This window comes from Diceros bicornis, chromosome 30 (assembly GCF_020826845.1).
Source record: "Diceros bicornis minor isolate mBicDic1 chromosome 30, mDicBic1.mat.cur, whole genome shotgun sequence".
NCBI classification, from domain to species: domain Eukaryota; kingdom Metazoa; phylum Chordata; class Mammalia; order Perissodactyla; family Rhinocerotidae; genus Diceros; species Diceros bicornis.
Genome location: NC_080769.1, coordinates 6,287,094 through 6,314,862, shown reverse-complemented (window position 1 = coordinate 6,314,862; position 27,769 = coordinate 6,287,094). Strand labels below are relative to the sequence as shown.

The window sequence follows — 27,769 nt, the reverse complement described above, 5'->3', positions numbered from 1 at the left end:
GTTCATTGAAATCTTTTATAATCCTTTTGATTTCTGTAACGTCAGTAGTAATATGCCCCTTTTCTTGATCTATTAATTTGAATCTTCCTTCCTTTTCTCTAGATCAAAGTGAAGATTTGTCAATGTTGTTAAACCTTCCATAGAACCCACTTCTGGTTTCACTGATATTCTCTGTGGTTCTTCTCTTTCTCATTTCATCAATATCTGCTTTATTAGCTCCTTTTCTACTTGCTATGGGTTTGATACCTCATCATTTGAAACCTCTTTCGGTGATGTTTAGATTATTGATTAGAGACTTCTCTCTTGCTAGCGTTGGTATTGATGGCCATAAATCATTTTCTATGTTGTGTGTGAGATGCAACCCATAAACTTTCACCCATTCAGCATGATATAATGCTCCTCAATATCTCTAGTGATGTTGTTTTCAAGTCTATTTGGCTGGGTATTTGTATTATCTCTCCAGCTATCTTGTGGGTGCTTTGTACAGATGTATCTTTCCTGTGCTTTTACCTTCAATCTATTCGTATCTTTGAATCTAAAGTGTGCTTCCTGTATAAAACAAATATTTCAATCATGATTTATTTTTTAATCTGAGGTTACAATCTTTCTCCTGTTTGGATGTAATCCATTCACATTTAGTACTACTGACATAATTACATCTGACATTAATATTGTTTTCTAGAATTCTCATGTTCTTTTTAGTTTCTCTATTCCTCCTTTATAGCTTTCTATTGCATTAAGTGAACATTTTCCAATGATCTGGTGCCAACTAAGTTAATTCTTTGGAAAGTGATTAAGAGCTTTGTGTTCTATGGCTCACTTCACCCCCTTGTTCAGGCAAAATCTCTCAGGAACCTGGAGCTCTTTGTGGGGAAATGGGAAGCTTCTCTGAGTAACAATCCTAGTTTAGGACCTGAGGGCTCAGTGCAGTAAAAAGATAGCAGCCAGAGGGCCTTTTAATTGTGTCTCCTGGCCACTCAAACCTACTTTTGTTACACCCACCTGATTAGATGGAACAAGGCGAAACAGTGTCCAAGTACTGTCAGCACACCACCCCAAAAGCATCACCTCAGTTCCATGTGTAGGAATTGAAACAATAGTGTCGCCACTTTTCAGGCACCCTCACCCAGCACTTATTTACCCTCAGTAACAGGCAGCTGGGCACAAGGTTTGAAATGCTGATCTCCTGTTCCTCTCAGAAGATAGCCCTGTTAATGGGAATTGGGGTGACAAAGGGCCATGTGTTCTAGACTGCAGGAGTCTGGAGTGGGGTCAACAATGTGAGCTGGGAGGACCTGGGGAGGCAGTGCTCTTGGTTCCAATATCACAGCCTCTCATGTTTCTTACAAAACTTCATAGATGTTTTTGAATAAATGTTCATCATTTCCTGTTTGCCTTTAGGACCATTTCCAGTGGCTTTAAATGTTTATTAAAATAATTTTCACCAGTTTTATTGGGGAGGCGGTCAGCAGAGCTCCTCTCACCGTTATGCCACCCTAATAAATTTTAGTACGGAGCCCATTCCACTCAATACTCACCAGTTTGAAATAAGGTGGAAGAAGCTCTATTATCACTTGTAATTTAAATGTGAACAGAAAATTTATTTTTATTGTTTGCAAAATTGTTTGAACACTTCATAAAAATTGTTTAGAGAATCACACAAACAAAATGGCTTCCCATTTAAAATGCACCACACATTCAATTTATAAAATATTGAAAATAAAACATGGTGTTGGTCAGGGTTCTCCAGGAAAAATGAACCCACATGGTGTATATGTAAGCGCATGTGTGTTTATACAGATATATATATATATATTTTCTTTTCTTGTTTTAAGGAAGTGCATCACGTGAATATAAATACTTGGTTAAGTAAAAAATCTGTAGTCTATGTGAACAAGCAGGAACCCAGGGGAAAAATTGTAGTTCAAGTACAAATGCAATTTACTGGCAGAATTTTGTCCTGTTCAGGGAATGTCAATCCGTGTTCCATTAAGAACTAGAAGTGAGGGCTGCCTGGTGGCATAGTGGTTGAGTTCCCATGCTCCTCTTTGGTGGCCCAGGGTTCATGGGTTGGGATCCTGGCCGAGGACCTACATACCGCTCATCAAGCCATGCTATGGTGGCATCCGATATACAAAGTAGAGCAAGATTGGCACAGACGTTAGCTCACGGCCAATCTTCCTCACCAAAAAATAAAAATAAAAAAATAACTAGAAATGATTGGATGAGGCACATCCACATTGGGGGGGCTGAATTAAACTCAACTCATTGAAATGGTAATCTCTTGAAAAAAAACCTTACAGAGAAACATCTGGTAGAGTGTTTGAACTAATATCTGCACTCCGATCAAGCCAAGTTGTGACAGACATTGGCTTTCAGTTTTCTTTTCTTCTAGTGTCTATGTCTGGCTTTGATATCAGGCAGATGCTGGCCTCACAAAAGGATTTTGGAAGTATTTCTTCTACTTCAAGTCTTTGGAAGAGTTTAAGAAGGATTGGGAGGCCAGCCCGGTGGCATAGCTGTTAAGGTCACGTGCTTTGCTTCGGCAGGGGTTTGCTGATTCAGATCCTGGGCGTGGACCTATGCATTGCTCATCCAGCCATGCCGAGGCGGTGTCCCACATAGGGCAAATAGAAGGATGTATAAATATGACATACAACTATTTACTGGGGCTTTGGGGAGGAAAAAGGAAAAAAGAAGGAAGATTGGCAACAGATGTTAGCTCAGGGCCAATCTTCCACAAGACAAAAAAAGGATTGGTATTCTTTGAATTGGTTTTTGCTTAGTATTGGTATTTTCAGGTTTTCTAATGTTTAATTCTTTGTTGGTAGGTTGCATGTTTCTAGGAATTTATCCATTTCTTCTAAGTTATACAATTTGCATATAAATGGTCATAATAGTCCCTTTCGATCTTTTTGAGACATCTGTTGTAATATGTGCTCCTTTCATTTCTGATTTTACGTATCAGTGTTCTCTCATCATTGTTGGTCTACCAAAGGGCCTCTTGATTTTACTGTTTTAAACATTGAAACTATTGTTTTTCTAATCTCTATTTCTGCTTTAATATTTATTATTCCCTAACTTTAGCTAACTTTGCATGTACTTTGTTGTTCCTTTTCTAGTTCCTTCAGGTGTAAATTTAGGTTGTTAATTTGATCTGTTTCATATAACATAGGTGTTTTTCACTATGAACTTCCCTTATGCTGCATCTCATAAGTTTTCCTAAGTTGCCTTTTTATTTTTGTTTTTCTTCTGATTTTGTTTTTTTTTGCGAGGAAGACTGGCCGAGCTAATATCTGTCACCAATCTTCCTCTTTTTGCTTGACAAAGATTGTCCCTGAGCTAACATCCGTGCCAATCTTCCTTTATTTTGTATGTAGGGCACCTCCACAGCATGGCTTGATGAGCAGTGTGTAGGTCCATGCCTAAAATCCAAACCCACAATCCTTGGGCCGCCAAAGCAGAGCATGTGAACTTAACAACTACGCAACTGCGCTGGCCCTTCAGATATTTTTTAAATTTCCTTTTCCTTGCTTTGGCAGAAATATAGTGAATTCCTTTTTGATTTTGTTTTTGACTCAGTGGTGTGTCCAAGCGTGTTAGTTAATTTCCACATATTTGTGAATTTTCACAATAAAAGATTTGAGATAAATAGGCCTTTAGTGTGAAGTGTTATCATCTCTTGAATGGGGGTCAGACTATGTTTAATGTTTGCTGCAGCTGGAGGTGTCAGGGGCTTCATGGTCTGTAGCGACCTTGTACTTATTTGCCTGGTGGGTTTGGGTTTCCCTAGAAACTCATTCTTAAGTAGCGTCTCTGTGTTGCAGGTGTCTGTTTTAATCCACTGTTTTTATCCTGGGGCCCTGCTGATACAGTCTTAGGTATTTGAAAGGGAAAATGTCCTCTTCTGTCTTGATAAAACCTGCAATGTTTTGGTGGTAAAGAATCCCTGGACTACAAACTTCAGAACAAGTTCTCAGCATTTACATTCCCTCCACTTTTGTGAGAGAGGAACCTGAAGTGACTGCAGGTGTCTATCTGCACTTTGCCCAATCAGGAAGGACTTTGGCACATTCGTTTCCTTTGAGGGGTGGTCTACCTTACAGACAATAAAATGCTTTTTTGTGTATATGAAAATGTCTTCCCCCATTTTCTACATGAAGCAGAAGGCAACTTTTTCTGATCTTCACTATGAGTATGACATTGGGTTGTTGAAGGAAACATTCATGAATTTGGGGGGCCATCAGACTGGCCCCTGCTAGAGTTTTTAACACATAAGATAATCTATACTGTCTCTCCAACAATCCATCTACAACAGTTTATGTATTCCTAGAAAGTTCCTGGCTACATTCATGTCTCTTCCTGGTACATGGTAATTCTCTATATTCACCTGTCTCTCATTTTCAGGGCATTGTTTGCCATGTAACCTCAAATTTCCCATGGATCTAAGAAGAGGTGTTCCTTTTCAGAGTGTTTAGTATTTTCCTTGTCAAGATGAGAGTGATCACACAGAGCTCTTTACATATCAGAACAGAAAACATCCATTCGTGTTTGTTGCTCTGCATTTTCTTTTGTGAGACTCTGCATTTTCACTTATTGATTCTACAGCTAGATCCATGTGTGTGGTTTCAGAGGTTCTCTTTGGTGATCAACACACCTAAAAACATTATCACACAGGAATCTGCATTTGGAGTTCCTTTCCTCATCTTATAAAAATTCCCTACACTAAGTGCATGCATCACCCCAAATATTTTTCATGGGTTGCATTCTGCTCTATCATTGCCATTTGGGGGGCAGGATTGACACCTTACTTCAAAGGTAATTGGATGGCAAGACTGATGTTGCTACATGCATCTACTGACTAGAAATATGTTTATTACTCACAGGTACTTTCTAAGGAGAGGACGGCAAGTATAAGCAGGTTGAGGTGGCTTGCGCAAAGGACAATGGTTGGCCATTTAAGGACTGTGGGGTAGAGTCTGCAGGTTTTAAAGATTTCACCTTCCTTTCCACTGACACACAACATAGTGGCATGTGAACCTTCCTAACTTTACCAGTGCGGACTAGGCAGGATGAGCAGATATCTAAAGCTGACCGAGACTCCAATAACAAAGATGAGGTGAGTGTCTTTATTAAAGTTCACTCCTGAGGTTTGCTGACTGAATAATGACCATCTGATTTAAATGAATGTTTTGAAGATTAATTTAAAAGCCATATGAAAAACACAAGGGACATAACTAAGACGAAAAAGCCTCAAAAAAATATGACTTAGGGGCCAGCCCTGTGGCTTAGTGGTTAAGTGCCCACGCTCCACTACTGGCGGAGTTCGGATCCTGGGCGCGCACCGATGCACTGCTTTTCCGGCCATGCTGAGGCTGAGTCCCACATACAGCAACTAGAAGGATGTGCAACTATGACATACAACTATCTACCGGGGCTTTGGGGGAAAAAAAAAGGAGGAGGATTGGCAATAGATGTTAGCTCAGAGCTGGTCTTCCTCAGCAACAAGAGGAGGATTAGCATGGATGTTAGCTCAGGGCTGATCTCCCTCACAAAACAAAAAAATATATATATATATTTTGAGGAAATGAAAATCACAATGTTTATTAGCATGCAACAGCTTAAAACAGTTGATAAAATATGTCAATGAAACAACTACAGAGGTGTTCATTTCTCAAGGAAATCCACGTAGTTTTAATGACATACAATCAAACATTACTAAACACAAATCAAGGGAACACATTCAGCCACAAGTAACAGGAAACACACAGTCTTCCTGACATGAGAAAAGTGATTGTTCTCACACGGAAGAACTGGGTCAAGGTAGCCACTGCACAATGCAGCAGAGAAACAAACTGCCATGTCCTGCTTTTTATGCCCCATTGTAGATGTAATGGTGAAGCAGCAAAACATGCTCACTAGCACTATTAACAGCATAAGGTGTTCACCATACAAATTACATAATATACAGATATCATCTAGAAAAGAAGAGAATCAGAGAATACTCCTAACCACAAATATCTGAATTACTTTCCTGGTGGACACAAGAGGCCTTACAGAAGAATCCTAACTCTTAAGGTATCTTTGATGTGAAACTTGTGAAAACATCAGTGGAAAATACACTTCTAAGGAAATGGAAATCAAATGGTAGTGGTTTTCAACATACACTTGACCAGACAGGCAAAGAATCCAGAAAATGGGCTGGAAGACGGTGTCCTCAAAGCTCTTACATAACTGTCTCCCTGTATAGTGGCCCCCAAATCTGCCTAATGATTTGTTTGCTTCTGCCTTCCAAATCTTATGCAAGTGAGGCTATAGGTGAATTCCAATATGGAACGAAAAAGAGGAGAGATTCTTAAAGACCTAGTTCTTAATATTACCCTAATTGACATAATGCAATACAGGGGTGATATGTTCAGCTCAAGATTTTGTGGCCCTAACACAGGCCTCTAGTTAATTCAAAGTTGATTCAACAAATACCAGTCAGAAGGAGGGAAAAAGAGCAAAAGCCCAAATATGACAATAAGAATTCACAGGAAAGGATACTCTTTGGTAACCTTGCCGTGAACAAAAATTTAGTCCAATTGTTTAACAGTACAAAAATGGAAATAGGCTCCTATATGTACCACCCCTGAAAAAGAGAATACTCTAAGAAAGATACAAAACATACAACAGATTCGGCATATGCAGGAACTATAAGACAGGGCCACTAAGAAAATCCTAAAAAACATACAGTGTCATTTTTAACGGCCCCTTAGCACAGAACAATTAAAACATTAAAAAGAAAAAATTATTAACTGATTTAAGGAAAAAACACACTACCTATTAAGCTTATATACTATTGATAAAGGATGAATTGCAAAATTATCTCACCTCAATATTCATCTCTGACAGTAATGATTAGAAATCTACAATCCAATGTTGCACTTCAAGAAAAAGGCTTGGTAAACATAAAATATTTACAACTTTCATAACAACTCTTTCATGTGAAAGTTTTCTAGAATATTATACACTAATTTCCAATAAGCTTTCTGGTATTACTTACATTTATATTTCTTTCTGGTGACAGTTTCACACAGTAGAAGGTGGGCAAATTGAAGTCTTTTCCATGCTATTTACATTCAAGAGATTTCTATTAAATGAGTCCTTCATACTTTCAGAAAGAACTGGATGATAAAAGGCTTTTCCGCGTTCGTTATATTTATGAGGTTTTTCATCTAGTGTGCATTCTTGCACATCCTCAAAGGTTTTCATGAGAAATAAAGGCTTTCTAATTTTACTGACATTCATAGGGTTTCTCTACAGTGTGACTTCTCTCATTGCTTTGAAGTGATATGTGATAAGTGAATGCTTTCTCACATTCCTTCCGTTCATAAGGTTTGTCTCCAGTATGAGTTCTTTCATGTGTTTGAAGAAAACGGAGAAGTGAAGGCTATCCCACACTCTTTACATTTATAAGGTCCATATCCAGTGCAAAAGACCATCAGTGACTGAAGGCTTGAGACATTTATAAAGGCTTTCCCACATTCCTTACATTCAAAGATTTTTATTTCCTGTGTGACTCGTTTCACATATTAAAAATGAATTGGAGGAAAGGAATACTTTCTCACATTGCTTATACCAGTAATGTCCATCTATGGTGTGCAAGATCAGCTGTGAGCAAAGGCTTGAGGGAATCATAAAGGCTTTCACACATTCCTTTCATGCATAGGGTTTCTGTCCAGTATGAATTATTGCACGTGTTCAAAGATAACCACAAGTGAATGCTTTACTGCATTTTTTACATTCATAGTTTCTCTCCAGCATGGGCTCTTTTATGTACTTGAACACTACTTAGAACCTGAAGGCTTTACCACATAATTTACAAAGGTTTCTTTCCAGTATGAATTCTTTGACATTTTTGAAGTAAACTGAGAGAAATGAATGCATTGATGAGTTTTTTTTTTAACATGCATAAACTTCCTCTCTAGAATGAGTTCTTTCATGTATTCGAAGAACACTAGGAAAAATGAAGGCTTTCCCACATTTCTTACATTTATAAGGTGCATCTCCAGCATGAATTCTTTCGTGTACTCGAAGAGAACATTGAAAAACAAATGCTTTACAGCATTTTTTACATTCATATGGTTTCACTCCAGTATGAATTCTTTCATGTTGTTGAAGATAACCATGAGAAGTGAATGCTTTATGGCATTTTTTACATTCATGCGGTTTCTCTCCAGTATGAATTTTTTCATGTACTCGAAGGAAACATGGAAAAATGAATGCTTTACTGCACTTTTTACACTCATAGGGTTTCACTCCACTATGACTTCTTTCATGTTTTTGAAGATAACTCGAGGAAGCGAATGCTTTACTGCATGTTTTACATTCATAGGGTTTCTCTCCAGTATGAATTCTTTCATGTATTTGAAGAGAACAGGAAGAAGTAAATGCTTTACTGCATTTTTTACATTCATAGGGTTTCTCTCCAGTGTGATTTCTTTCATGCTTTAGAAGAGAACTAGGATAAACGAATGCTTTACTGCATTTTTTACATTCATAGGGTTTTTCTCCAGTGTGACTTCTTTCATGTAGTTGAAGACTTCTTGAAACCCTAAAGGCTTTACCACATATTTTACACTCAAAGGGTTTCTCGCCAGTATGAATTCTTTCATGGCCTCGAAGAGAACTGGAAGAAGTGAACTTTTTTCTGCATTTTTTACATTCATAAGCTTTCTCTCCAGTGTGAGTTCTTCCATGTATTCGAAGAGACCTGGATGAAGTGAATGCTTTACTGCATGTTTTACATTCATAGATTTTCTCTCCAGTATGAGTTCTTTCATGTATTTGAAGAGACCTATGAAAAGGGAAGACTTTTCCACAGACTGTACATTTATATGGCTCCTCTCCATATTTTTGATCGTCAGATAGTTTGTGTTCAGTGTGACATCTAATGCGCCTTTTAAGGGATGAATGATGAATGAAGACCATTCCACATGCACTGCATTCACATGGTTTAGCACCTTTAGTTTTCTTGTTAAGACTGAGATTTGGATTTAGGTTGATGTTTTCTTGACACAGACTACCCTCTTCACTTTTATAGAGTCTCTGTACCATATGATTTCTGCAAAAAATGAGAAATACATTATTAATGATTTCTTTATTAATGATTTTACATTTATTACATTTATTATGATTTACAGGAAAAGTTTTGCTTTTCGGTCTTGTCTGCATTTTTGGAAATTAAATATACTGAATGCTCTGAAGGAGGACTTCATGCTTGCTGTTATCCAAACAGTGATATTAATACATAGGGTTTATTCTTACTTTCCAAGTGAATCATTTTGTAAAAACTGAATATCTACATTACATTTCAAAAAGTCCATCTGGTGAAAATTTTCTGGAATAGCTAAATTTGAAGGAAAGGTTATTTGTTTTGTTTGCTTCCTTTTAAAATTTCTTAACATGTCGGTATTCTAACGTGAGACAATGCTTTCTATTCAGAGTGCGACTCACCTTAATTTTCTCCCCTGGTTTGTGTACTTAACTTCAATATCATCATCTTCCCATGTCGTTTCTGAAATGCAGACCCAGAAAGTTGATTTCCAAGTATTAGAAATTACAGAAAAAACTATGGATTCTAACTAAGACAATGAGCTATGATCACTTCTAGAATATTTACCAATATCACCCATTTCTACATTCTACATCTGGCAACCATGTTAATGAGCAAAAAACACCTGTTCTCTACTTGATGAAGGGAAGGAATGTACTCATTCTTACCTATTGAGGCCAGGTTCCTGAAGGTTTCCCACATCACATCTCTGTAGAGTTTCTTCTGTGAAGGATCCAGTAAAGCCCACTCCTCCGGGGTGAAGTTCACACCCACATCCTCAATGGTCACTGAGTCCTAAAACATCACAAATATGTGGAGAATTGGATGCATGAGAGTGACAGCACTGGGGATCTGTTCTCCATTTGCTGAAATGTTATGTGTGCTTCTGTCATTTCCAAATATTTGTTGTACACTATCATCATCAAAACCTCACTGCTTTTCTGTACCGACTTCCTCATCAATTTCACTGCATTAGTAACACATGGAAATTGTTTACACAATTTTACTGTGATCACATTACATTGTATTTCTCTATAATGGCAGGGTCCAGGGCATTTTGCAAAATGATAAAAATACTATACAAATGAAACAATTATCATTTTATGAAACATGATTTCCTCTGAGAAAAATGCTTTCATCTTATTCCTTATTACCCTCCAGTTACAGCTGTCCATGAGGCAGAGTGAAATCTGCCTGAGGTTTCAATAAATAAAAACACAATAAAGAACTGGAAGCTTTTTTGTCTAGTCCTATCACCAAACAGAGTTCAAGAGGCCTGTAGAAAGCAAACTTTTAACAAACCCAGCTGATCACATTGTCCTAAAGTAATCCAGGCCACTATGAGTAATCAGAGGCAGCTGACTGAATATATTCTTGTGGTGAAGCACTGCTTTTAACTTGTGTAATATTTATGATAGATTCAGTTCCTCTTTTCTCTCTCTGTATGACGTGATGGGGCCAGAAAGTTATCTAGAACTAAGAGTTCAGACACAAGGAAAAAGGCATGACAAATTAGACCATGAAATACCTATACTCCTGTGCCTCAAGAATACTTCCCAGAAATTTTTAGAATGCATAGTGAGATAATAATGTACTAGGAACAGCTTTTTCCAGAGCTGTTTCCAACACTAACAGTGTACCTTGAGCCTTGCTGCCCTTGAGGCGCAGGTTAAGAGCTACAGATTGCAAGGGAGTGCACTGAATTCCACAAAGGTTTGATGGTAAATTTGCCCATGATTACAAAACAAATGAAGGATTTAACAGTGCTTTCTTGCTACAGAACATAAAATTTCCATTCTCCAAGTTTAAGAGGAGGTGTTTCCCAACCATGCACTCTAGATGCCCTTCCAACTTCTGATCCCACACTTAAGAAACTTAGAAACTGTCATTCTTGATCTCAAAAGAAGACAATGAATGAACTTAAACAATTGTTATTAGATCCATGATAGCCTTGAGGTCATAGGGCAAACTGTAGTCTCCAAAATTGGGAAAGAGAGGGCCAGCCTCGTGGCTTAGCAGTTAATTGCACGCGCTCCGCTGCTGGCAGCCCGAGTTCGGATCCCGGGTGCAAACCGACGCACCGCTTCTCTGGCCGTGCTGAGGCCGTGTCCCACATACAGCAACTAGAAGCATGTGCAGCTATGACATACAACTATCTACTGGGGCTTTGGGGGAATAAAATAAATAAATAAAATTATAAAATATTACAAAATTGGGAAAGAGAAAAAGCAGATGGCATTTTGAACTACGCACCAGATATTTTGTTCTTAACAAGACCTGTACACTAAGCAAATAATCTATTTCACCAGAGGCTAATGCAAAGACAAAAAGAACAAGAAAGACTGAACACAATATCCATGAAGTCTAAGACAATACTCTGTAACAGAAAGTTTAAAATACATAATAGGAATACCAGAAGGAAAAGAAAGAGAAATAGAAAAGGGAAGTAATGGTCACCAAAATATCCTAAAATTAATGATAGCTGGTAAACTGTACATCCAGGAAGTTCAGAGAACACTAACTATGACACACTACAAAAGTGCACACCCAAGGATATCATATTTCAACTAGAGAAAAGTCAAAGACAGAGAATATATCAAGAAATGCCAGACAAGAAACACATCTTAGGAACAAAGAACCAAAGATGTGAATTAAATTGGCTTTCTTTTCAAAACCACGCAAGCAAGAACAGAGTAGAGTGAAATATTTAAAGTTATGAAACCAAAAATGCACTCTTCTAGAATTCTGTCAAGCCTACTTCTTCAAAAATAAAGGAGAAATAAGGACTTTCCAAGACAAAAATTGAGGAAATTTGTCATGAGTACACCTACTTTGAATGAAACGTTCAAAAATTATCAGAAAGTATGTAAATGAAGAAGGTAGAGGATTAGAAAAATAACTTTTAAATGTTTATAATTAACATAAATGACACTTTATTTAAAATAATATTAGCAACAATATATTTGGTAATGAGAATCTTATGGACAAGTGAAATAAATGATAGCAATGTGACAAGGGACAGGGAGAGAGAAATTGGTAATAGTGTGTTAAGAGGTACTTGCACAACAGTGAAGTGGTATATTGCTATTTGGTAGCAGAGGTGGGTTTGTTGTAAACGTGCAGAAAACCCAAGGGCAACCACTAAAAAATTTATTTTTTTTTAATTTGTAACTGATATGCTATGACAGAAGGAAAAACAGAATCAGAGTAAACGCTCAATTTCAGCCAGACAAGGCAGAAAAAAGGTGGAAGACAAAAAGAAAACAATGAGGGTAAAAATGGAAAGCAGAAAAAGTTTTGGTAAATATTAATCCAACTGTATTAATAAGCTCTTTAATCATCAATGGTCTTGATGCAAGTGAAAGACACAGTAATATCAAATTTCAAAACACAAAATTATATGTTATCTACAAGAAACCCACTTTAAATATAAAACAGAGATAGATAAAGGGTAAAGGGATGGAGAAAAATAGACCACGCCAACTCGCATCAAAAGAAAGATGCCACTGGTATATAAATTATAAACAATGCAGATTCAAACAAAGGAAAATTCAGAGACAGAGGGCGGCATTAGATACTGACGTAAGGGAATATTCTCCAAGAAATAACAGCAATACTTAATTTGTAGCTGCATAACAACAGAGGAGCAAAATACATGAGACATGAACTAATAGAATGCAAGGAGAAACAGATGAACTCTTTAACATAGCTGTAGGATTTAACATGGCCTTATCACAAAATATAAATTCCAGTAGGCAGGAAATGAGCAAGGACAGAGGTGAACTGAACAGCACAGTGACACAACAGGATTTCATTGTAATCTATGGAATACTTCAACAAGAGAATATACATCCTGGATTTCCTTGTAATCTATGGAATATACAACTGGATTTCACCAAAGCCTATAGAATACAATAAGAGTAGAATCTACATTTTTCTCAAGTTGATGGAACATTCACCAAGACAAACCACATTCTGGGACACAAAGCACACTTTAACAAATTTAAAGCTGGTACTGCCACACTTATATCAGACAAAGCAGACCTCAAGATAAAACAGGTAATGAGAAACAAAGAGGAGCAATATATAATGATAAAAGAGGCACTCCATCAAGAAGACATATCACTTATAAATACATATGCATCCAACACAGGAACACTGAAGCACATAAAGCAACTATTAACAAACCTAAAAGGAGATATTAACAGCAACACAATAATAATAGGGGATCTTAACACCCCCTTACATCAATGGATAGATCATCCAGACAGAACGTCAATCAGGAAACAGTGGACATAAACGAAAACCTGGACGAGATGGACTAAACAGATATACAGACAGCACTCCATCCAAATACAGCAGAATATATATTCTTCTCAAGCATGCATGGAACTTTCTCAAGGATAGATCATATGTTGGGAAACAAGGCAAGCCTCTATAGATTTAAAAAGATTGAAATCATAACAAACATCTTTTCTGACCATGATGCAATGAAACTGGAAATCAACTACAAGAAAAACCAGGGAAAGTGACAAAAAAGTAGAGACTAAAGAACATGCTAGTGAACAACCAATGGACCACTGATGAAATTATGGGAGAAATCAAAAAATATCTGGAGACAAATGAAAATGAATATACCCCATACCTACTTATATAGGTTGCAGCTAAAGCAGTCCAGAGAGGGAAACTCATAAGGCCCACCTTAACAAACAAGAAAAATCCCAAATAACCAACCTTACGCTACACCTAACAGAATTAGAAAAATAAGAAACAACACCCAAAGTCAGCAGAAGGAGGGAAATAATAAAAATTAGAGTAGAAATAAATGAAATTGAAACAACAAAAAAAAAACACTAGAAATGATCAATGAAACAAAGAGCTGGTTCTTGGAGAAGATAAACAAAATTGACAAACTCTTAGACAGACTCACCAAGAAAAGAAGAGAGAAGGCTCAAATAAATAAATTTAGAAATGAATAAGGAGAAATTACAATGGATATTCCACAAATACAAAAGATTATAAAATAATACTATGAAAAGCTATATATGCCAACACACTAGACAATCTAGAAGAAATGGATAAATTCTTAGACTCATACAACCTCCCAAAACTGAATCAAGAAGAAATAGAGAATCTGAATAGACCAAGCACAAGTAATGAGATTGAAACAGTAATCAAAAACCTCCAAAAAATAAAAGTCTAGGGCTGGCCCCGTGGCTTAGCGGTTAAGTGCACACGCTCGGCTGCTGGAGGCCCGGGTTCGGATCCTGGGTGCGCACCGATGCACTGCTTCTCCGGCCATGCTGAGGCCGCGTCCCACGTACAGCAACTAGAAGGATGTGCAGCTATGACATACAACTATCTACTGGGGCTTTGGGGGGAAAAATAAATAAATAAATAAAATAAAATAATGAAAAAAATAAATAAAAGTCCAGGAGAATTCTTCCAAACATTCAAAGATTTACCACCTATTCTTCTCAAACTATTCCAAAAAATAGAGGAAGATGGAACACTTCCCAACACAGTCTACGAGGCAAACATCACCCTGATACCAAAGCCAGACAAAGACAATACCAAGAAGGAAAACTACAGACCAATCTCCCTGATGAACATAGATGCAAAAATCCTCAACAAAATATTGGCAAACTGAATAGAGCAATACATTAAAAAGATCATACACCATGATCAAGTGGGATTTATACCAGGGACACAGGGATGTGTCAACATCCACAAATAAATCAATGTGATTCACCACATTAACAAAACGAGGAATAAAAAACCACATGATCATCTCAATAGATGGAGAGAAGGCATTTGACAAGATCCAACATCCATTTATGATAAAAACTCTGAATGAAATGGGTATTGACAGAAAGTACTCAGCATAATAAAGCCCATATATGACAAACCCACAGCCAACATCATACTCAGTGGGGAAAAACTGAAAGCCATTCCTCTGAGAACAGGGACCAGACAACTGTGCTCCGTCTTACCACTCTTATTCAACATAGTACTGGAGGTTTTGGCCAGAACAATTAGGCAAGAAAAAGGAATAAAAGGAATCCAAATAGGAAACGAAGAAGTGAAACTCTCGCTGTTCGCAGACAACATAATTTTTTTATACAGAAAACCCTAAAGAATCCATCGGAAAAGTATTAGAAACAATCAGCAACTACAGCGAAGTGGTAGGGTACAAAATCAACTTACAAAAATAAGTTGCATTTCCATACTCTAATAACGAACTAACAGAAAGAGAACTCCAGAAGACAATTCCATTTACAATCGCAACAAAAAGAATAAAATATCTAGGAATAAATATAACCAAGGAGGTGAAAGATCTATACAATGAAAACTATAAGACATTATTGAAAGAAATCAACAATGACAAAGAAATGGAACAATATCCCATGCACATCGATTGGAAGAATAAACATAGTTAAAATGTCCAGACTACCTAAAGCAATCTATAGATTCAATGCAATCCCATTAAGAATCCCAATGACATTTTTCATGGAAACAGAACAAAGAATCCCAAAATTCATATGGGGCAACAAAAGACCCTGAATAGCCAAAGCAATCCTGAGAAAAAAGAACAAAGCTGGAGAAACCACAATCTCTGATTTTAAACTATGCTACAAAGCTATAGTAATCAAAACAGCATGGTACTGGCACAAAAACAGACACAAAGATCAATGGAACAGAACCGAAAGTCCAGAAATAAAACCACACATACATAGCCAGTTAATCTTCGACAAAGGAGCCAAGAACATACAATGCAGAAAGGAAAGTCTCCTCAATAAATGGTGCTGGGGAAACTGAAAAGCCACATGTGAAAGAATGAAAGTAGACCATCTTCTTTCGCCATATACAAAAATTGACTCATAATGCATCGAAGACTTGAAGGTAAGACCTGAAACTATAAAATTCCTGGAAGAAAATATAGGCAGTACACTCTTTGACATTGGTCATAGAGGGATGTTTTCGAATTCCATATCTACACGGACAAGTGAAACAAAAGAAAAAATAAACAAGTGGGACATCAACAGACTAAAAAGCTTCTGTAAGGCAAATGAAACCAGAATCAAAATGAACAGACAACCTACCAGCTGGAAGAAATGTATTTGCAACACATATATCTGACAAGTGGTTAATCTCCATAATATATAAAGAACTCACACAACTGAGCAACAAAAAAAAAAACAACCTGATGAAAAACTGGGCAGAATATATGAAGAGACATGTTTCCAAGGAAGATATACAGATGGCCAATAGGCATAGGAAAAGATGTTCAACATCACTAATCAGGGAAAAGCAAATCAAAACAACACTAAGATATCACCTTAAACCCATTAGAATGGCTATAATCACCAAGACAAAAAATAACAAATGCTGGAGAGGTTGTGGAGAAAACAGAACCCTCTTTCACTGCTGGTGGGAATGCAATCTGGTGCACCATGTCTGGAAAACAGTATGGAGATACCTCAAAATATTAAAAATAGAGGGGCAGGCTCGGTGGCATAGCAGCGGTTAAGGGTGTGCTCCGCTGCAGCGGCTCAGGGTTCACAGGTTCGGATCCAGGCACAGACTGACGCACCGCTTGTCAAGCCATGCTGTGGCGGCGTCCCATATAAAGTAGAGGAAGATGGGTAAGGATGTTAGCCCAGGGCCAATCTTCCTCAGCAAAAAAGAGGAGGATTGGCAACAGATGTTAACTCACGGCTAATCTTCCTCACAAAAACACCAAATATTAAAAATAGAAATACCTTATGATCCAGCTATCCCACTATTAGGTATCTATCCAACGAACCTGAAATCGACACTCCAAAGAGGCTTGTACACCCCTATATTGCAGCATTATTCACTATAGCCAAGAAGTGAAAGCAACCTAAGTCTCCCTCAACTGATGACTGGATAACGAAAACGTAGTGTGTATCCATATATATACACACACATATACATACATGTATATATATACACAAACACACACACAATGGAATACTAAGCCATAAAAAAGGACAAAATCACCCCATTTGCAATAACATGGATGGACCCGGAGGGTACTATGTTAAGTGAAATAAGCCAGACAGAGAAAGACAAACACTGTAGGACGTCTCTCATATGTGGAATATAAACTAACACATGGACAGAGAGAACAGTTTGGTGGTTACCAGGAGGAAGAGAGTTGGGGGTAGGCACAAGGGGTGAAGGGGCACTTTTATATGGTGACTGACAAATAATGTGCGACTGGAATCTCACAATGTTATAAACTATTATGACATTAATAAAAAATTAAAAGAAAAAAAAGATAAAATCATCCCATTTGAAACATGGATGGACCTGGAGGGTATTATGTTAAGTTAAATAAGCCAGACAGAGAAAGACAAACACCACGATTTCACTTATATGTGGAAGATAAACTAACATATGGGCAGAGAGAACAGTTTGGTGGTTATGAGGAGGAGGGGGTTTAGGGGGTGGGCACAAGGGGTGAAGGGATGCATTTATATGGTGACGGACAAACAATAATATACAACTTAAAGTTCACAATGTTATAAATATTATGACATAAATAAAAACAAACAAGAATCATACAAAATATTCTCTCACTCCACCTAGGCATTCATTTAGAAGTCAATGACAGCACGATACTTGGGAAATCCCAATTATGTGGAGATTCAACAACACATTTCTAAATAATACATAGGATTCAAGAAGTCTCAAGAGACATAAAAAATTATTTTGAACTAAATGAAATGAAAACACAACATACCAAGGTTCTTGAAGGCAGCAAAAGCAGTGCCCAGAGGGAAATTTATGCCATGGAACAAATACACTAGAAAAACCAAAGCTCTCCAATCAATAATGTAAGCTTCTATCTTAGGGAAAAATAAAAAGAAGAGCAAATTAAACTCAAAGTAAGAACGATAAAAGAACTAATAAAAATTAGAAAAGAAATCAATGGAGAAAATTAAAACAAAAAAGCTGGTTCTTTGACAAGACTGATAACATTGATAAACATCTATTTGAGATAACAGAAAAAAGAGGGAAGACAGAAATCACTAATATCAGCAAGGAAAGGAGGAGGAAATGAAATAAAATCAGGATTTGATAAAATCCAACATCCATTTATAATAATAAACTAGTAATCAAGGGAAACTTGTGCTTCTTAAGAAAGAACATCTTTATGAATACTGTAGTGAAATTACAGCATTTATTCCATATGTCATGATTTTCTCTGTGAAACATCTGAAAGAATTCACAACAGAAATCACTTCTGGAATTAATAAGAGAGTATAGCAAGGTTGAAGGATATGTGAGTCAACTGCTTTCCATATAGACCCACACAAATATAGTCAACTGATCTTGGACAAAAAAGGAAAGGCAATTCAAATGAAAAAGAAAGTCTTTTCAAAAAGATTGGTGGAAGCAATGGATGTCCACATGCAAACACACACAAAAAATGTAGACACGGGCCTTACACTTTCTACAAAAATTAAATCAAAACACATCTCAGATCTAAATGTAAAATGCCAAAGGAATAAACGCTTAGAGGATAACATAGGAGAAAATCTGGATGACCTTAAATTTCAAGGTGAATTTTTAGATAGAAAACCAAAAAGCAAAGTTCACAAAAGAAAAAAACAGAAAGTTTACTTCCTTAAAATGAAAAACTCCTGCTCTAAGAAAGACAGTGTTAAGAGAATAAAAACAATTCACAGAGTAAGAGAAAATCTTTGTAAAACACTTAATGGATAAATGACTGATATCCGAAATATCCAAAGAACTCTTAAAACTCAACTGACAGTAGGCAGAAAAACCCAACTAAAGAATGGGTAAAAAATCTGAACAGACAGCTCACTGAAGAAGACACATAGATGAGAAATAAGCAATGTGACAAGAAACTCCACACCAAATGCCATTAGGAAATTGCAAATGAAACAACAAGGATGCATCATCAATCACTTATTTAATGAGTAAAACTCAACACACTCAGAACACCAAATATGGGGGAAGATGCAAAGCTACAGGTAATCCTCATTCATTGCTGGTGAAAATGGCATTTAGTATGCCTAAAACGGAAGACAGGAACTTTCTTTCAAAACAAAATATATTGTTACTACATAGAGTGAGATCCAGCAATCACACCCTGGGTATTTTTCCAAATGAAGTGAAACCTTATGTTCACACAAAACCTACACATGAATGTTTATAGGCGGTTTTCATAATTGGCAAGAGATCGAGTTTTATGCAAGATGTCCTTCACGAGTTGAATACACAAAAACAAGCAGTGGGGAATCCATACAATAACATACTGTTCAGTGATAAAAGGAAATGAGGTATCAGCCCACGAAAACACATGGAGGGACCTTCAAGTTATATTGCTAAGGGAAAGAAGACAATGTGAGAAGGCTACATAGTTTATGATTCCAAGTACATAACATTCTGCAGAAAACAAAAGTATCAGCCAATAGAAAGATCTTTGGTTCTGAAGGTCGGGAGCCGGAGGGAGGGATGAACCAGTAGGTGGAGCACAGAGGACTGCTGGGAAAGTGAAACTACACTTTATGATACAGAAATGATGGACACACATCGTTATACATTTGCCAAAACCCATACATTGCACAACACAAAGAGTGAATGCTAATGCACACTGAGCGCTGTAACATATCTATATGGGTTTGGAAATTGTAACACATGGACCACAGTAATACAAAACGTGTAAAAGAGCACAAACCGTATGGATGCAGAGAGAAGGGTTATGCGGGATCTCTGTAAATTCTGATCAATTTTTCTGTAAACCTAAAACTGTTCTAAAAAAAAGAATTCTTTCAGAAAAACCATGAAAACAGACTCATTACAATTCACCCCTGATACTGAAACAAGACATCTTTCATTCAACTGATTTCAACTTAATTCAATAAGACAGCATGGTGCTCTATAAGACCGAGACCCATAAGGGAGGTGGAAGTTCCATCGAATGCCTTGTTGGATAGCACAGCACTCTGTACTCTGGGAAGTGCCATGGTTACTCAGTAGTGTTAAAACTTCAACGTGTATAATGAATGTCCTGGTAAGTCCTTGTATTGCACACCTAGTAATACACACACAAAAGTGTTACCTTGATTTCTATTTTGGGTATCTCTGAGTCAAGAGATTCTCAGAGTTGTTTTATCACAAAGGGGCATCTCTTAGGCAATCATCCTAGAGTGTGTGAACATATGAAGATGAAGCCAATTTTTGGCCAGTAAAATGATTGCCTGATATTTGCTTACATCTGATGACACCTGGGTTTGGTCCTTCATCAGGGATGTCCAATTAAGGGATGAAGAGCAGCAACTCTCCACTGAGCTCCATCATGTATGAATGTGTATTGTTGTCCTTAAAGTCTATGCCCTCCCCAGTGCTGTGCATCCAGTTACCCCTCAGGAACTACTCAGGGAACCAAGGTATCTGGGAGAATGGTGACCTTCTCCATCACCCTAGCATCTTTCAAGGGACTGAAGAAGGAAAGGCCCTGCCCCTCCCACAGATAACACAAGCTGCAGGCCCAAGGTCAGGCTCCATCATATCACAAGTAGGTGTCAGTAGCTGGGCTCAGCTGGCAGGGTGCTGTTTCCAGGGCCGAAAGCATAACAGGCGCCTCGGTAGAGGGTCACACGCTCTGTGCTTATGAGACCCTCTATTTTCAAGAGATCTCAGTACCTGGTGACAATAGCAGCTCTAATGGCACCTAGTGTGGGGACTAGGGCAGGTTCTTATATCAGAAGCCTATGGACAACTTAAGGTCCTCCTCCAGAGTGCCTCAAATCACTGCCGTCAGGGTTAGCGGCCTCCTCCATGACAACTGGTTGCTTTATGGAGTTTAAGGAACCCAGGCTTAAGTTGAGTTTGAACTAACTCAACTCCTTTGTTGGGCCAAACTCAGACTGTGGGTCTTGTCCACTATAACCCAGAGGATGAGGATCTTTGTTGCAATAGACACAGGGGCAACAGCAGCAGTTACTTAGGGGTCCTGGTGAGCCCTCTGTAATCTTGATACCTACTGGCCGTATGTTGCAGTCTCTTCTTTCTCTCTAAGTAATTGCTCTATAACCAGTGACCATCTGATGAGCTCAGCTCATTCACAGACAGGTATAATCATCCCTGAATCCCCACACTTCCCCTAATGTTGAGGTGACTCCAGCCTCAATCTCATCTTCACTCTAAATACACAGATATTTTCTACCAAAGACAAGCCAGGACCTCATTAAGGAGGGCCCCATCCCCAGACTCCTGCTCCCAAGGGAACTGAAACTGCCAATTCAGAGTCCTCTGTACATAACAGAACCAGGCGTGGTGGGTCAACAATGCACACAGAGCAGCACAGCTCACAGGAGGAGCTGCCCAGCAAGCAGCAGCTCACAGTGCAGAAGCCTCCAGGCTTTCTCATCAGCCTGTCCAGACAAGAAGGCCTAGGGGAAAAGGGAGGGGTGAGGCTTAAGTTTTCAGAAGTCAAAGGTCAAAAATGTGGACCCTGGCCACTCATTACAAAAGCAAACACAGCTGAGAAAAATAAGCATTTGCACTGGTTTCCTTTTATATAAAGAAACACTTGATGATGAAGCAGTGATCAAAACTGGTCATTTGAGGGTGGTTAGAGTTTAAGAGCAGAGGAGTGGGGCAAGATGTGCAGGCAGGGAGTCTTCTTAGAGTTAGTTTCCTCAGGAATTTTTTTTAACCTTCCCATGTGTTATTAATTTAACATAAGTATAGAAATTTATACACACACATCTTCCTATGGTTGATCATGATTTTTAATTAACTTCTGCTTTTAAAAATTAATTTAATTTTAACTTTTCTACATAGAAAACCCCTCCAATATTTAATCCTTTAAATACTAATATACATAAAAGTGTAAACCATAAACAATTTACAAATCCCATTCTAACTAAAAAGACAAGGGGCATAATAGTTTCTCCCTCCACTATATATCCCACTGGGGATAATTTCAGGAAGGAGTAGCATATTGTAATATATTAGGGGTTTGCAGTTAAGCCTTGAAATAAAATAGAAATTCCAAATACATAAGGATTGACCAGTTTCCTCATATGAATTAAAACAGAAATTCAAGCGCTTTGTCATCACAGCCATTATAATACAAACTCCTTTGCCTGAGGAATAGTATAGCCTTTTAAATGTCACTCTTGGGACATAACACACAAAAACTGACCTAAAATTGAAAAATGCAACTGAGAACTTAAACCCATCTCTCACCTTGACGTTCTCTTGCCTAAATGGACCAAAAAATCTACTTATTCCTAATTATTTTATTCCTTTTGATTTTTGTGTGTGTGTGTGTGTGTGTGTGTGTGTGTGTGTGTGTGTGTGGAAGATCAGTCCTGAGCTAACATCCATGCTAATCCTCCTCTTTTTGCTGAGGAAGACCGGCTCTGAGCTAACATCTATTGCCAATCCTCCTCCTTTTTTTCCCCAAAGCCCCAGTAGATAGTTCTATGTCATAGTTGCACATCCTTCTTAGTTGCTGTATGTGGGACACGGCCTCAGCATGGCCAGAGAAGCGGTGCGTCAGTGCGCACTCAACCGCTAAGCCACGGGGCCAGTGCTCCTTTTGATTTTATTGTCAGTATATTTCCTAATTTCATTATCAGATCATTCATTTCAAGTGTATGGAAATACAATTGATTTTTATATTTTGATCTTGTATCCTACCACTTTGCTGACCTTAATTTTCAGTTCTAAAAATTTTTTTTAGTGGATTCTCTAGAGTTTTCTAAAAACAAGATATCTCAGCTGGAAGTAGAGATAGTTTTACATCTTTCTAACCAATCTTTATGCATTTTATTTCCTTTTCTTGTATAATGGTTCTGGCTAAAATCTCCAGTATATTCTAGAATAGAGGTACAGAGGAGACATCCTTCTTTGGTACCTTATCTTCAGGGGAAACCATCCAGTCTTTTACAATTTAATATATTAGCTATGAGTTTTCCTTAGATGGTCCTTGTGATGTTAGGAAATTTCCTTGTATTCCTGACTGCTTTAAGCATGAAAGGGTACAGGAGTTTGTCAATTATTTTCCCTGACTCTATTGAAATGACCTGCCATTCTTCCTTTATATTCTATTGATATCATTTATTACATAAAGGGATTTTCAGATGTTAACCCAACCATTCATCCCTGGAATAAATCTCACTTGGTCATGGTGTATAATTCTTTTATATATTGCCAGATTGGGTTTGCTGGTATTTGTTGTACTGGCTTCACAAAACGAGTGTGAAGTATTCTCTCCAGTCTAAGTTTTGAAAGAGTATGTGAAGAATCACTATTAAATAATCTTTGAATGTTTCAAGAATTCTACATTGAAATCATCTGCCTCACCTTTCATTGTGAGTGGATGTTTGTTCACTCATTAAACTCCTTCACTTCTTGTAGTTCTATTCAGATTTTCTACTTATCCTCGATTTAGGTAAGTAGTTTATGTCTTTCAAGACTTGTCCATTTCACCTCAGTTATCTAATTTGTTGCCATTCACTGAAATCTTTTATAATCCTTTTTATTTCTGTAATGACAGTAGTAATATTCCTCCTTCTAATTCTATGACTTTGAATCTTCTCCCTCTTTCTGTATATCATTCTAACTAAAGATTTGTCAATTTTCTTAATCTCTCCATAGAACTCACTTTTGGTTTCATTAATTTTTCCCTGTGGCTTTTCTATACCACATTTCATTAACTCCTACTCTGATTTTTATTATTTCCTTTTCTCCATGTTTTGGGTTTGGTACCTCATCTTTTTAAGTCTGTTAAAGTAATAGGATAGGTTGTTGATTTGAGATCTCTCTTCTTTATCAGTATAGCATTAATGGCTATAAATTAATTTCTTTGTACTGTTTTAGATGCAGGCCATAAACTTTGACCCTTCAGGTATGATATAATGTTCCTCATTAGCTGTAGTAATATTTTTTGTTTTTAAGTCTATTTTGCTAGTTATTTGTATCATCTCTCTAGCTTTCCTGTAGGGACAATTTCCAGATGTACATTTTCCCATGCTTTTACTTTCAATCTGTTTGTATCTTTGAATCTACAATGTGCTACCTGTACACAGTATATATTTAGATCATGGTTTGTTTTTTTTTAATCTAAAGTGAGAGTCTATTCCTCCTGTTTGGATAATGTAATCCATTCACATTTAGTATTACTCCCATAGCTGCAATTACACCTGACATTTTACTTTTTCTTTTCTACAATTCTCATGTTCTATTTAGTTTCTCCTCTCCATCTTTATGGCTTTCCAATGCATTAATTGAATATCTTCTAATGTAGCATTTTAATTTTTAAATGACTTCTTCACTATGTTTCTGAAGTTATTTTTTTGGAAGTTGCTCTGCTATTTAATACAGACTTCTTAATTTATAAGAAGGAGCTTCGGATTTATACTAGCTTAACTCTAGTGATATATGGAATTTTTATTCATATATAGCTCTATTCCCTTTTGCCATTTTTGTGGTGTTATTGTTATACAGATTATATCTATTAGTGATGTAACCAAAACTATATTGTTGCAATTATTTCTTTACCATCTGTAGCCACTTCCTAAACCCAACACAGCTTTGTTCTCACTCAACCTTTGTGCTTTAATTAGAAATCAATTACAGAGACAGTGTCAAGATGGCCTTGTAGGCAGACTCTGAACTCACTTCTTCCCAGGGACACAGTGAATTTATCACTACCCTTGGAACAATTATTCCTGAGAACTGGAAACTGGATAAAAAGAAGCCCCACAAAAGGGGACAGCGATGACTGAGGTAGAAGAGGCAGAAATTCCATCCTGGAAAGGAAAAAGTCACCTTCTAGCTGCAACACTTCACAGCTGGCCAGGAGCAACCTTAAGGTACGAAATCTTTACTGAATGAGTGGGACATCTGAGCAGGGAAGCATTACCACAATAAGCACCCTTTGGATTCACCACAACCGAGACAAGGGTCATAATACCTGGCTTTGCTGGATATTAACCACAACAGGGAATATGTCCGGAAAAGCTATGGGACATGAGGGGGAAAAAAGCCTGCTCTTAAAGGGCCCATGCACAAATTCACCCATTTCCGACAGCAACCTAAAAATCACCAGAAAGATGCACGTTCATTTGCTGAAAAGAGACTCACCTGATAGGCTCTGGGTGAATCTTGGTAAGTGGTGAGACCTCTCCAGGGACTGAGACATTGGTGGCAGGCATTATTGTGACCTAGCATGGGCATGCTGACACAGATGCTGGCAGATGCCCATTCTTCCCTTGGCCTGTTAGTGCAGGGGTCTGCCCCAACTACTAGAGCACCAATTTAATCCAGCTCAGGGGCCGGCCCCATGGCTTAGTGGTTAAGCGTGCGCGCTCCACTACTGGTGGCCCGGGTTCGGATCCCGGGCGCACACCGACGCACCGCTTCTCCGGCCATGCTGAGGCCGCGTCCCTAAACAGCAGTTAGAAGGATGTGCAACCATGACATACAACTACCTACTGGGGCTTTGAGGAGAAAAAAAAAATGCTTAATCCAGCTCAGCCAGGGCAGGCAGCCTGCCCTAGAAGCTGAACTCACCCAACATCAAGCCCTCAGACAACTCATGGGCCCACAGAGGTGAAGTGTGTAGGACCTCTGCAGTGGGGTGAGTGGGTCCACCTCTGTGAGACAAGGCATGTGTGAGGATCAGGGCATGTGCAAGTGGTGGGCTGGTACTGCCAGTGTGTGTGGCGTCTGTACCAGGATGAATGGGTCTGCTTCAGCGGGTTGGTGCATCTGCATGGGGTGGGACTGTGTTGACAAGGTGTGTGGGCCTGTGGGTGGTGGAGCTTGTCACCTGCAGCAGACTTCTTCTCAAACAGAGACAGAGGGGATGAGCGCCACCTTCCAAGCCTGAAACAATTGTGTGCTGCCCACCTGTGACTGGCCCTAACCAGCTGCACTCCAAGAGCTGACAACAGCCTTGCAGAAGAGAGACCTACAGCAATTGTAAGCCCCTAAGCCTAGCAACCACCCATGCTGGGGGCCTACTCACTTAACAGCAAAACTGCAGGAGGAATGTTATTAGACCTTGCAGCCAACTGTGCTGGGTCTCCCCATACCAGATAAAGTGACAGAAGGTACCAGAGCAGCTGCACACAGCTGAGCATTACAACCAGCTGGCCAGGGGGACAACCTAGACTCCCCAGGCACCTGCAGCAAGAGGAACCATGCCACAATAGAAGAACACACATAACCCATACAGGGGACACTTATGGAATATTTGTAATGGGTGACGAGAGGGGAAGCATACTGCTGGGCCTCATAAGGCATCTCTTACGTAAGGCCACCTCTCCAAGATCAAGACGCATAGCTGATCTACATAATACATAAATATAAGCTCAGAGAAAGAGGCCAAACGAGGAGACAAAGGAATGTTCCAAATGAGGAAACAGGGCGGGCCCCATGGCTTAGCGATTAAGTGCACGTGCTCCAATGCTGGCAGCCCGGGTTCAGATCACGGGCGCGCACTGACGCACCGCTTCTCTGGCCACGCTGAGGCCGTGTCCCACATACAGCAACTAGAAGGATGTGCAACTATGACATACAACTATCTACTGGGGCTTTGAGGGAAAAATAAATAAATAAATAAATAAATAATTCAAATGAGAAAACAGGAATAATCCTCAGAAAAAGGACTAAATGAAAGACAGAGAGGGCCGGCCCCATGGCTTAGCGGTTAAGTGTGTGCGCTCCACTGCTGGCAGCCTGGGTTCGGATCCCAGGCGTGCACCGACGCACTGCTTCTCCGGCCATGCTGAGGCCGCATCCCACATACAGCAACTAGAAGGATGTGCAGCTATGACATACAACAATCTACTAGGGCTTTGGGGTTGGGGGGGAATAAATAAATAAAATCTAAAAAAAAAAAAAAAAAAAAAAAGAAAGACAGACAGAGAAACAATCTACCCCATAAAGAGTACAAACTAATAGTCATAAGGATGCTCACTGATCTCAGGAGAAGAATGGATGAATTCAGTGAGAACTTCAAAAAAGAACTGGAAAATATAAAAATGAATCAATCAGAAATGAAGAATAATGGAAATGAAAAACTCACAAGAGGGACTCAATAGCAAAGTAGATGCTACAGAAGAACGGATCAGTGAGCTGGATGAAAGACCAGAGGAAATCACCCAAACTGAACAGATAAAAGAAAAAGAATTAAAAGGAACGAGGACAGTCTCAGGGACCTCTGGGACAACATCAAGCACACTAACATCCACACTATAAGTGTCCCAGAAGGAGAAGAGGAGACAAAAGGGCAGAGAATCTATTTGAGGAAATAAGAGCTGACAACTTTCCTAACCTAAGGAATGAAACAGACATCCAGATACAGAGAGGACAGAAAGCACCAAACAAGATAAACCCAAAGTGGCCCACACCGAGTCACATTATAATTAAAATTGCAAGAATTAAAGATAAAGAGAGAATCATAAAAGCTACAAGAAAAAGGGAACAAGTTACATACAAAGGAAACCCCATAAGGCTATCAGCTGACTTCTGACTTACAGGCTAGAAGGGAGTTGCATGATATATTTAAAGTGCTGAAAGGAAAACACCTACAGCCAAGAATACTCTACTTGGCAAGGTTATCATTCAGAATGGAAGGAGAGAGAGAGTTTT

The 27,769-nt window shown here is 38.4% G+C and overlaps 3 protein-coding genes across 3 annotated transcripts in view; 1 reads left to right on the top strand and 2 right to left on the bottom strand.

Annotated features, from left to right (window-relative positions):
* The window catches only part of LOC131394547 (zinc finger protein 14-like), a 181,288-nt gene that overhangs the window by 51,088 nt on the left and 102,431 nt on the right, over positions 1-27,769 (top strand). The gene's annotated exons all lie outside the window — the stretch shown is intronic.
* LOC131394538 (zinc finger protein 709-like) overlaps positions 1-27,769 on the bottom strand; it is a 340,324-nt gene that overhangs the window by 266,996 nt on the left and 45,559 nt on the right. The gene's annotated exons all lie outside the window — the stretch shown is intronic.
* The window catches only part of LOC131394549 (zinc finger protein 709-like), a 69,764-nt gene continuing 44,747 nt past the window's right edge, over positions 2,753-27,769 (bottom strand). The window contains exons 3-5 of the mRNA XM_058525938.1: positions 9,766-9,892; positions 9,499-9,559; positions 2,753-9,106 (exon numbers count right to left, since the gene is read on the bottom strand). Coding sequence (XP_058381921.1) covers positions 7,945-9,106; positions 9,499-9,559; positions 9,766-9,892 — 1,350 coding nt within the window. The 3' untranslated portion in view covers positions 2,753-7,944. The remainder of the gene's footprint in view (positions 9,107-9,498; positions 9,560-9,765; positions 9,893-27,769) is intronic.